This window comes from Formica exsecta, unplaced genomic scaffold (genome assembly GCF_003651465.1).
Source record: "Formica exsecta isolate Colony F162 unplaced genomic scaffold, ASM365146v1 scaffold149, whole genome shotgun sequence".
Lineage (NCBI taxonomy): Eukaryota > Metazoa > Arthropoda > Insecta > Hymenoptera > Formicidae > Formica > Formica exsecta.
In genome coordinates this window covers 204,212-216,766 of record NW_021848818.1, presented here as the reverse complement: position 1 = coordinate 216,766, position 12,555 = coordinate 204,212, and the positions used below count along the sequence as shown (strand labels likewise).

General features: G+C 35.2%; 1 protein-coding gene across 2 annotated transcripts in view; it reads right to left on the bottom strand.

The window, feature by feature from the left end:
• Positions 1–12,555, bottom strand: part of LOC115232705 — a 158,224-nt gene that overhangs the window by 34,883 nt on the left and 110,786 nt on the right. The window contains exon 5 of one of the 2 annotated variants that reach the window (XM_029802739.1): positions 9,391–9,555. In XM_029802739.1, the coding sequence (XP_029658599.1) occupies positions 9,391–9,555 (165 nt within the window). Of the gene's footprint in view, positions 1–9,390; positions 10,066–12,555 lie in introns of those variants that run through there. The other variant, XM_029802738.1, reaches the window with a different exon arrangement.

Sequence of the window (12,555 nt, the reverse complement as noted above, 5' to 3'; positions counted from 1 at the left end):
CAAATTGATTCAAATGAGGATACAAGAGTATCAAAATATCATTGCCGAATATAAGGAAACATGGCATACTTATCGGGTTGGTAGCGAGCCGCTCAAAACAATTTACGTTATAATCGTGCAATTTTAGAGTTTATAAATAGTAATAAAAGAAATTGATTCATAAATTTCTTTCTCTCTCTTTTGTTTTTTCTTTTTCTTTCTCATAGGCTATGTATGAGGAATTTCCATTGGCAAAAACCAGAAATGCGGCCAAGATCAATTTGCAGAAACTCAAAATAGAACACATGGTCATGGATTATAAGAAAGCAGAGTTGACAAAGATTATCAAACAGAGACGACGTATCGATTGGATTCGCACACGTTGTAAGATAATTGAATTCGCCACCGTGATGGTGGAACAGTTGAAATTGGAGAAAAAGTTAATGAAGCTGAAAGTAAATGTGGATTATCATGGAAGAGAATTACAATCGATAGAAATGGAGGTCTATAAAGTTTTAAATTGATTTTATGATATATATATATATATATATATATATATATATATATATATATATAAATATATATTCTCTCTTTTTTTTTCACTTACATCCGCGACATTTAATTCATCGACTTTTGTAGCTGCAAGTGCTACGTAAAAAAGAAGAGGATCAGAGAAAACTGAGGAAACAGAAAGTGCTTGATATGGGACCGCCAAAAATTAATCATGTACCATATCGAGAAATGTATTCTTCAAATCAAATGCGTACGAAAATGCAGCATCAATGGATGCGCGAAACTTTCGATGGTGAAAATTAATTTTATATTTTATACTTTCCAGATAAAACAAAAATCTTAATTCATGAATATACGTACAATTTATAAGGATCCCTATGCATTACATCGACCTATTTTTCAGATAATATATCCATCAATACCTTGATCTTAGAAGAATTATGCATAAACGAGAACACTGCAGAATCGCCTGAGATAATAGATGTAGAAGCGATACATGACAACGATTTTAAACGTACTGCAGTTCAAGAAAAATCATCTAATTTAAAAAATACCATCGTTACTGAGAAAACTGAGACGAGCGCCGCTTCGGTAACGCCGGATGCAGAGGCAAGAATTGAAAAAGCGGACAACGACGTGGATATGAAAATGGATAATGATATAAATATGAAAGAGATTCATCAGGAAAAGATACAGAAATCGCAAGAGTCTGTTAAAACGCAAGCGAGTTACTGTACAAACAAAAACTCGTTCAAGCATAGCGCCACCAAAAATATTCAAGATGAAATTCAAGCAAAAAGAACTCGATTTCAAAAAGAGGATAGTGAAGACAGCAATAATATTATAATTGCTCCTCAGCCGTTGAGTATTGTCAAAGAAAAATCACCATCGTCGATTCCGAAAATTGTAAACATAGAATCAGTGCATTACAATATTGTACCGATATCGAAACCCGTTCGGCGACCAAGTATCCTCTCAAGCAATATGTTTTCTCCGATGCATCTCGAATGCTGCGACAGCATAAGTTCCTTCGATCAGGGTCTCATGTCAAAAGGTTGTCATTCTTGCAGCTGTTCATCTTTTATTGCGTTTTTTTATATTGCAAAATTAGACATATTTACCTCGTAATGCATTATTCTATTTTATGCGCTTATAAATATAAATAACAATCTCTTTTTTATACTTTCAGTTTTATAGTTTAATTGTACACACAGATATTACATACATTTAATTGCATGTATTAAATATGCGTATAGAGCTAATTTTGTAATAAACTTTATCATAGGCCCATCATCATTATACGAGGGATCACTGTGTAATTATAAATTATCTCCGACTTCCGACATATCGGTCACATATGCCAACAAGGACATGCAAATGGCTTCTTCTTCAAAATACACTGTGCAACAAAATAAAGATCAGTCCGACGATAAGAGATCATGTATTGAAATTTTCATATCTCAAATATTCAACGTATAATTAATTTCACGATTTTGGAATTCTCATAATTTTATTTTTCTTTTCAGCATTTCCGTTAAATAGCTTTATAAAACCAACGAAAGATAACTTTACTTTATTTTGAAGAGAAAGAGAAAGAAGATTATATATGTATTTATCCAGTTTATTCTTATAATTTCGATAATGTGTGTCAAAAAATTTTATATATTCTACGTTAATTAAGTTCTATCACACATTAATCAAGCAAAATATAAATTTTATTATTCTACTTGTAACTGTAAGAACAAGAAAAACTATATATTAAATATACTATAATTAAAATAATGTGGTTAAACCTAAAATATTCATCTTATTTTTGTCATATTACTTACTTAATATTACTCGAGATGGTCGGGTTATTATGGAAGTGAACAGTTAACAATGTCTATATGCTTGCAAAATTAACAACGTTTATGTAATCTCAAAGTAATTTTAGTTTCTTACAAGAGGTTAAATGGTTAATATGCTTCTTGTATAGCAGGTAGATATCAACTGCGACAACTTTGCAGCATATATTAAATAAATGCTCACTCACTGAGTCGCGATTATGTAGCTTCCGCGAGTTTCGGTCTCTCTTATGCGTGTACTGAGCTTCGCAAATTCAGCTCTCGCAATTTTGCTAGAGAGCATCGAGCGAGTTATAGTCGTTTACTTCCGCTGAGAGAAGCAAAATAAGAAGGAAAATAAGAGAGAAAAAAAGAAGAGATTTTTCTTGCATTCTCTCTCCCTCTGTCCACATGTGCAAGTGATAGAAAAAAGGGGAAAAAACGTTTAATTTTGATAAAAATAATTTTTTTTATATAATCTTATTTTCTGTTTTGCAGAATAATGTGACTTGTATGTAATCACGTTGTGGATAGTGGACGATAATAATCCGCAGTCACTCTCTTTACAAGCTTTCTTTTTAATTATTTCTGGAATTCTTATTACGTTTCCGTAAGATATTTCCATGGCACGCAAGTTTCGTTTCATCTCAATAGAATGTTAATTTTAGAATAGAAAAAGAAATGCAACATCTTGTTACATATAATACTGTTACATCTTTTATATATCTTGCATATATAATTAAAAATATTCGGTTTTAAAATATTCGTAGCAGCAATCAATATTCATCTCGTATTTTAGAAATTGCTTTACGTTCATATCTGAACATTCAAAAATTGTTTTTGCGTGTAAACAATATCTAACTGAGAAAAGAAGGAAATATTCGGGAGTGAAAATGCTCCGCAGTTAAATGGACATGTTGATCCTTCTTCGGTAATCGATAGAAAAAGTATCAAGAGCACGCGATATAAGATATAACTTCTTAATCCACCTCTTCATTCTCCTTCTCGGGTTTAATCACATCAGCCGGCGTAATTGATATAAATTAACTCGCTTGCTCGAGCGTTTCATTTGCAAGGAGGAAGAATACGAAAGTTTGTTATTACCTGTCGTAACTTTGGCGGGCCGCCTTCCCTTCCGCGAGTAACAGAGGCTTCTAGTCGAGAAATTGTGTCCTTTTATAACCCAATGTGACGGTGGGAGGCCGACTATCAAGCTATTTTATTTCAAAAGTTTCGCATTGAAGTACGAGGAAGATAAATGGGACATTGAATGCCGCAATCGTTGAACGAATGTCTTCCGCCTCGTGAGAGAACTTTAATCGATAATATCATTCAGAAATTTCTTAGTCAAGTTTCACTTCGAATATGTGCTTATTACATATGTTTATATATAAATATATATAATATATATAGATTATATAATGTAATATTTTATTTTTTTATATATCTTGTATCAAATATCATAATGTATAATTTATTACAAGAATTTGTATTACACACAGGAAAGAAGAAACAAGATTTAATCAAAGAGGCAGTTGTAGATTTGTTGAAAGAGATGGCAGAATAAATTAATAAGCGCGATTAAACAAGTAAGAAATTATTTGTTTTGATTAGACAAATGTTATAAGTTCTTTAGATTATACATTTATACGATTTGCGAAAATTGCTTCCCAAGTCTGATTGCGATGTCACACGAAAGCTTTACAGGTTTTCTTTGCAAGGCGATTTTTCCTTGACCCATACATATAGTTGAGCCTTATGGATATGTGACTAGAATATATCGCTTGTGCTTCTGCCAGAAGATAACTCGCCACCGTTCTTCAAGCAATCCTTTTCTTCCCGGCGAAACTGTTACTCCACCGAAAGTGGGAACTTGACACGCTCGATAATGTAAATTTATTAACTCTGCGCAATGTCGTGTATATTTTATCAACGAGAGGAATTTGCTTCTTGCACGATCAAATCCATTTACGTATTGCGTATCACGTAATGCTTCTTATGCTGCAGATGTAATTTAGGTCGTTAATTACCCCACGAGAACGAGCTAATGGTATCGTTATAACTTATAACTTGTTTGCCTGTAAAGGTGAACGTGTAATGCTACCGCATATACGTTGATTAACGTCAATTAATTAAAATAAATGAGACAAGAGATTATGAATCGTACACACAAAATAAATATTTTTTATTATTATATCTATTTTTAGCAACATTTTACGCTATCTTTTTACAGAGGTCTCAAATATATAACGGAAGTAATGTTAATTGTATGTAATAAACATAATGCTGCAAACTACGATCTTACACGTTTTGTATCATACAAAAATATCTCTTACTTTTATAAAAACGTGAGATACGTATAAAACTTTGATATCAAAAAGTTAATTCTATTAGTCCGGTATTTACAGGGGCGGGGGAGGGGGGAGAGCTTCAATCCGTTTTTATTCTCATAGTGATTATTTTGCAAAAGGATTATTTCATAAACATCAGATTCTAATATCGATCAGCGGGGCATTTCGACGTAAACGAGAACAGAAACATTTTCATTTCGTGCCCGCAATAAAAAGTCCATTGTTGCTCGCGCGAATAAAGGAATGTTCACGTTGCCAGAAATAATTTCCTGCCCGCGTTGTACCGTGTGTACGCGCCGTGTATAAACGCATCTCATAACTTGGGTTAATTACGCCAAACACACACGCGGGTCCCGCGTTTTGGAAAGGGTTGGTTGGTTGGTTGGTTGCTTTTGCCCAAAGTGCTACCGAGGCGAGAAGGGTAGGAGCAGCCCCTCGTATACGCGGGGAGGTTTAGTCGAAAACCCCGGGCAGATTAAACGACTACGACGTCGCTGATGGCCTCGCCGGAGCATTCAGTAAATTCCGGCAGCCATGCAAACGACCGTCGTGTATTTTGGCAAACGTTTTACTGCGTGCACGTGGCGAGGATTCCAGCTTAGTTGTCTTGGAGCGAAGACTCGGTCGGGGATTTACTCGAAACCCTTCTCAAATGCCGTACGCACCTGCTTAAATTGTAATTGACAGTAAGATGCATTTTGCCCAGACAGTTTTGGAGAAATTCTACAATGACAGCGGAAATTTAATTATACATCGATTCTCCTTTCCGAAACATTTAGATTGTTAAGTAAATTTGGCGTAAAGCATTAAATTAAAATTACATTGCATGCTACATTCATCAATTATCGTTGTCAAACCAGTTTCAAGGAGAATTACCTAATATTAAGATAATATGTGTAGTAAATTATTTCAAAAATACCCCTTCCAATCTTTGGAAGAGATTTTTTCCTCTAAAATTAAAATTAGTTTACTTAATATTTAAACTACGATAATTTACATAAATCATGAAGTATTGGTATGAGTCTCGTCATTTTGACATGGCAATTGGCACCTTTAACGGATATGCTGAGAAAGAAAAATAAATCCAGTGAAATTAGACGATGCCGAGAAAAGGTGGACACGTACGACTAAGGAACGAATCCGTTTTTTGTCGCCGAATCGTTCGCTCGAACTGCTCTATTTTATCACGATCTGTCGATAACAGGCAGGTCTGACTAAGGGGAGCGTCCCTTGTCTCTTACGTATAGGATCATCTCGTCGGGTACGTCGTAGATTCTCGCGAAATGAAGTAGCTGCTGTACACGCCAGCTTCGATCGATTTTTCCGTTATATAACGATAAACCGCTACGTCAAATAATTTTTTCGCGAGTTCACGATATCGTTAGTCTCGCAGATTTTATCGCGCAATTCAAGATGCAGATACTCAAGAATTAATGCAATATGTAATAATTTAATTAATGAACGAAGCTGTAATGTAATGCATACAAAACTGTCGCTAAATATTCGCAAATAAATATCAGAATTCCTATCACATTTGTGAGTCAATTAACGTGATCAATATTACAGCCTTCGATCTGTTGCAATTAATTTACTCCAACACGAAAATATCTCTTACTTTTATAAAAACGTGAGATACGTATAAAACTTTGATATCAAAAAGTTAATTCTATTAGTCCGGTATTTACAGGGGCGGGGGAGGGGGGAGAGCTTCAATCCGTTTTTATTCTCATAGTGATTATTTTGCAAAAGGATTATTTCATAAACATCAGATTCTAATATCGATCAGCGGGGCATTTCGACGTAAACGAGAACAGAAACATTTTCATTTCGTGCCCGCAATAAAAAGTCCATTGTTGCTCGCGCGAATAAAGGAATGTTCACGTTGCCAGAAATAATTTCCTGCCCGCGTTGTACCGTGTGTACGCGCCGTGTATAAACGCATCTCATAACTTGGGTTAATTACGCCAAACACACACGCGGGTCCCGCGTTTTGGAAAGGGTTGGTTGGTTGGTTGGTTGCTTTTGCCCAAAGTGCTACCGAGGCGAGAAGGGTAGGAGCAGCCCCTCGTATACGCGGGGAGGTTTAGTCGAAAACCCCGGGCAGATTAAACGACTACGACGTCGCTGATGGCCTCGCCGGAGCATTCAGTAAATTCCGGCAGCCATGCAAACGACCGTCGTGTATTTTGGCAAACGTTTTACTGCGTGCACGTGGCGAGGATTCCAGCTTAGTTGTCTTGGAGCGAAGACTCGGTCGGGGATTTACTCGAAACCCTTCTCAAATGCCGTACGCACCTGCTTAAATTGTAATTGACAGTAAGATGCATTTTGCCCAGACAGTTTTGGAGAAATTCTACAATGACAGCGGAAATTTAATTATACATCGATTCTCCTTTCCGAAACATTTAGATTGTTAAGTAAATTTGGCGTAAAGCATTAAATTAAAATTACATTGCATGCTACATTCATCAATTATCGTTGTCAAACCAGTTTCAAGGAGAATTACCTAATATTAAGATAATATGTGTAGTAAATTATTTCAAAAATACCCCTTCCAATCTTTGGAAGAGATTTTTTCCTCTAAAATTAAAATTAGTTTACTTAATATTTAAACTACGATAATTTACATAAATCATGAAGTATTGGTATGAGTCTCGTCATTTTGACATGGCAATTGGCACCTTTAACGGATATGCTGAGAAAGAAAAATAAATCCAGTGAAATTAGACGATGCCGAGAAAAGGTGGACACGTACGACTAAGGAACGAATCCGTTTTTTGTCGCCGAATCGTTCGCTCGAACTGCTCTATTTTATCACGATCTGTCGATAACAGGCAGGTCTGACTAAGGGGAGCGTCCCTTGTCTCTTACGTATAGGATCATCTCGTCGGGCACGTCGTAGATTCTCGCGAAATGAAGTAGCTGCTGTACACGCCAGCTTCGATCGATTTTTCCGTTATATAACGATAAACCGCTACGTCAAATAATTTTTTCGCGAGTTCACGATATCGTTAGTCTCGCAGATTTTATCGCGCAATTCAAGATGCAGATACTCAAGAATTAATGCAATATGTAATAATTTAATTAATGAACGAAGCTGTAATGTAATGCATACAAAACTGTCGCTAAATATTCGCACAAATAAATATCAGAATTCCTATCACATTTGTGAGTCAATTAACGTGATCAATATTACAGCCTTCGATCTGTTGCAATTAATTTACTCCAACACGAACAACATTACATCGCGCTGCAATAGCAGTTGAGTGTTTCCATCACAATATATTTCTATTAACGATTCGCATAATGTTCCGATATTTTTTTCGTTGGCGAACGTGATATTGAGCGAAATATTTATCGTTATTGTTAGTTCCTAAAACTTTTTTGTCATAAAATTAGTAAAGAAAAATTACTATCTTTTTGAAATTTATTTATATGATACCGTTTCGATATAAAGAATCTTTTATGGAAAATTAAGATTTATTTTATATCAATTTATGATTATTATTATTATTATTATTACGAATTGTTATTTTTATAAATTATATTTACATGAAAACATTTGTGCACACACAATAAAAAATATATTAAATTATTACCATAAATATCATCTCGTACATATATTACGAGACTACAAATAAATTATTTTAAAACAGCTTTTATTTTTATTTAAAAGCGTGCTTTTAAATCTTTATATAATATAAATTTTGTTAATGTAATTGCAAATATATTCCCGATTGGTAATCAATTGCAATCATCCTTATCCTGATTGTACCACGATGTCGACGACGCTTCGAATTTAATTTAAATCTATATTATATACATATTATTGAACGTTTGAAATTTCACGGTGAAACACTCTCGAATATACCGCGTAATATTAACGAAAAGTTTTCTTTGAGAACAGCTATGCTGTAATATCACTCTTGTAATGTTACTGGAATTTCATTCCGTCTTTACACGCTGCGCAGCTGCATCGCAACGACTGATTCGTACGAGGAGGAAGAAAGTAGAGAGGTCGGCCTCTCTAACGAAGTAGAAATTCCTGCACATGCCGGCCTTTGCCGGCAATCGCAGCGAAGCGGTTATCGAAGCAGCCTGCCAGAGAACATTGAATGGATCAATTACCGTGCTAGAGCACATCGGCAATGGGAATTGAGACCAAAATACTCGCGGTTGCAAGTTAAACACGGACGTTTGATACACGATTTGGCCGTTTGCTCTCTCACACAAATGCATTTGCAGATCGTGCGCAAAATATTTCATTAAAGTGTAAAAGAGGATAAAATGTTACATTGTGCAAATATAACTTTATTTATAAAGTATTAATACGAGCAGCATAGCCAGTACATATATGAAAACAGTGGAACGCGCATTTTAATAAAAGATTGAACTATTTATTTAATTCAGAGAATTTGGTGAAATTTTTTTCTATTTACTAACTGGTAAAAATTTTTTTTAGGGAATCCATATCATCGTCGATATTTGACACGATGACAAACAGATATTTCGAAATGAGATTGCGAAAGCCGAAACTTAATGCCTCGGGATCTCGGATATCATTTCAACCGACTTCAATGATCTCCGCTCTGTCTGGCGGTTATCCGTGATTGCGTTAGCTCGTCAAGTGGATATGCATTATATGCATTTATCGGCGCCCCGATGAAAGCCCCTTCGGGCCTTCTGTGTGGGCGGCAAAACTCGAGGGCAAAAGTTTCACTCACGCGAGCACGGACGCGTCTCGTCGCTTCCATCCCCGCAGTCGTCGACAACGTTGCAGACTTTGTTGAGGGCAACGCAGTGCCCGTTGGCGCACTGAAACTCGCTCTGCCGGCAGGAAAACACCGTGGTCGCCGTGAGGATGCAGGTGCAAACGAGCCAATGCATGTCTGAAACATCATAAAAGTTACGAGCTTCAGTGACGTGGAAAACCTTTGCACATGCAACATTAACAACACCGAATAATTTTTTAGCTGACGTTACATACATGTAATATGAGTAACAATACTGATAATGTTTATATATTATATACGATTTTAAAGGTGATATTTTCAGCTATAATTTGCGAATAGCATTATTGCATTTAAATTGTAATTAAGTGCTGCATTTATTAATTAAAAATGAGCGTTAATAAAGTGTATTTGCGTCATATTATGTTATTTAAATTTATAGAAAATGTAAACTTCTGCTGCTACAGTATTTATGGATATCCATATTTAAATATTCAACTCAAAATGTGTGAAATGACCCATCAGATATTTTTTATTAAATAATTTTTTTCTGCGGAAATATTTGCTCGGCCATAATGATACATAATGGTATTTGAATTTTATGAGTAAATAGGCAAGCGAATCGATGGATCAAAAGTCAGCAGGATGAAAGCATATTTACATAAAGATTCAGGGGAACCGAGCTTTTCGACATGCAAATAATATATCCATCTCTTTATTCTGCTGTGTAGGAGGGGAAGGACATGCGTTGTTTAAAACGATTAATCGACTTCTAAAATAAAACAAGCTCTCTTTTCATTCCAATAAGTATTTTTATGTGACAATCCGTGTATTATCTTTAATAATTAAAAAATACATTATTACATATGTATGTGTACATAACTTATGAAATTTGGATACTTTATTGTTTTGATAAAATATTTTTCTTTAAAATGGAACGAATTTAATTTTATTAATATTACGAAATCATTTATGAGAAAATGGATAAATAGAAGAAGGTAATCCTGTATTGAACTCGAGCATCACATATGGTTTCTGGGATCCGTCTGGGATTAACGGAGCTACTATTACTAACGTAAAAATATTATTGTTACGGCGATAAAGTTTTGTAACAACGTGAACGCGTAACTTAGTCTTTGAAGTTAAATCGAACAGGAACACGAAAGCTATCAGACCACGTTCTCTCGATTTCCGGCGTCGCCTGAAAGCGTCGACGTCGTTCACCCAATTGAGACGAAACTTTCGCTATTCTCGACTTCCCAATGTAACCTCTATCGACGTCTTTGTTTTTTTCTTAAAACTGGTAAAACTGAGGTCAGGTCGAACACACTGCTCGATTTCGCTAATTACGATGTTATAAGAGTTACGGTGTTATAAGAGAACTTTGCAGTTTTTAAATTGCGAATTGTTTTATTTGTTTCTATAAATGTCTAATAATAAGAAGAAAAAATGTTCTTTTATCTAAATAAATCGCTCACATATTTTATAACTAAATTTAAAATTCCAAAAAAAAAAAATTTTTTTTCGTATATTTGGGAGATTAATATTCAACTTTTTATTATTATACATATATATATAAAATCTTTATTATAGGCATAAAATGGTCTCTCAAAGAATATAAAATCTGCGTATTATCTTTAAATAGTGAATGAGGTAAATCTTTACTAGAAGATATTATCAGCCAATGCATATTCCATCGTGCACCTTCTATCTTAAAAGTAAATATAATAACGTTATCACATTTTTCAAGAATATGAAGAGATGTGCATTTTTCTTTCCAGCTCAATCGGTTCAATGCGTAGCCAACTGAATCCCGCCGCCACAAAGAGAAAATACAAGTACAAAGTAAGAAAGAGATGCTTTAGTATTCATGAAATTACTATGGAAAACTAAGGCGAAGGGAAATCGGACGGATGAGCGGGGAAAAAAGAAAGTTATTCGTTGCGGCGTACATTCTCGCCTCCTCCTCGTTTCGTCGCTCGAGAACTACGTTGGATAAGTTTAAATGTCGGAAAATATGCAGAGCCGTTTCTGGAAAAAAAAGCAGGAAAGTTTCGCGGATGTCGTCCGGTAAAGAGACGACCCATCTACCTTGACTCCGAGTGCTTTAAGTCGCCTTTGCATTAAAATCACGAGAGACATCCGCAAGATGAGGCTGCGTGAATCCTAGATGGATTTTATTGCACACGGTTCGTTACACGCAATATGCATGATATAATACAGTTTACCATATAAAAGTTTAATATTCTCTCTATTAGCTTTCTTCATTTTTGTAACAGTTTTTTTACATTCCGTGCTTGAAGATTCTCCGAAGATATTGAGTTTTAATAATTTTTTCGAATATTTTAATATTAAATATTTATTTCTTTGATTAATTTACCCTCTATATATTTAAATATTTTAAAGATTTTTCGAGATAGAAAGAGAAAAGCGTGTAAAACTGCAATGTTCTGCAAGTCGACTATAAAAATATAATTTCCCGTGCTATTATTGCAGCATATTTCTACATAATCTTCAGGATAAATCCCATTTGAATATTTTATACTTATATACGGCCGGAAAAACAATAAACATTTTTCATAAAGTCTCGACGACTGGAACTGTCATCTCGGTGCTAAGTTGAGATTATTGCTTTCCAAGTTTCGCGAGTTTCTATCGCACGTGTCATCGACTTTACGTACGTCAAGCGTTATATGGGCGATCAGAGACGGGAAATCTTCAAGATATCTCCGAGACATTGCCGAATATTCGGACGTTTAATGCGAGACTCGAGCTTCCGCTACGTCAGCCCTCGGTTGCGCAGATTTTGGCTCTTTTATCCTTTTAGCCCCCAATTCCGCGAGCGGATCCATGAGCGCATCCTACGTACCATACTTCTCGCCTCGAATTTCCCAAATTTCCGGCAAATTCCTATAAATACCTCGTCAGAATTTAGACAGAATCAATCTCTTAATGGAGGAGCTCATGTGTGTATGTGCGCGTACCTAATACAAATATATTCAACAGTGGAAGCTTTCGTTAAGCCATCCATTAGATTAAATTTCGAGTTATATATTATCGTTGTTGCTGACTTTATACTAAATCTATATACTACATATATGTATATGTCTTGTAATTTCAAAAAGGGAGAGAGAAAGAAAGAGAGCGAGAGAGATGAGT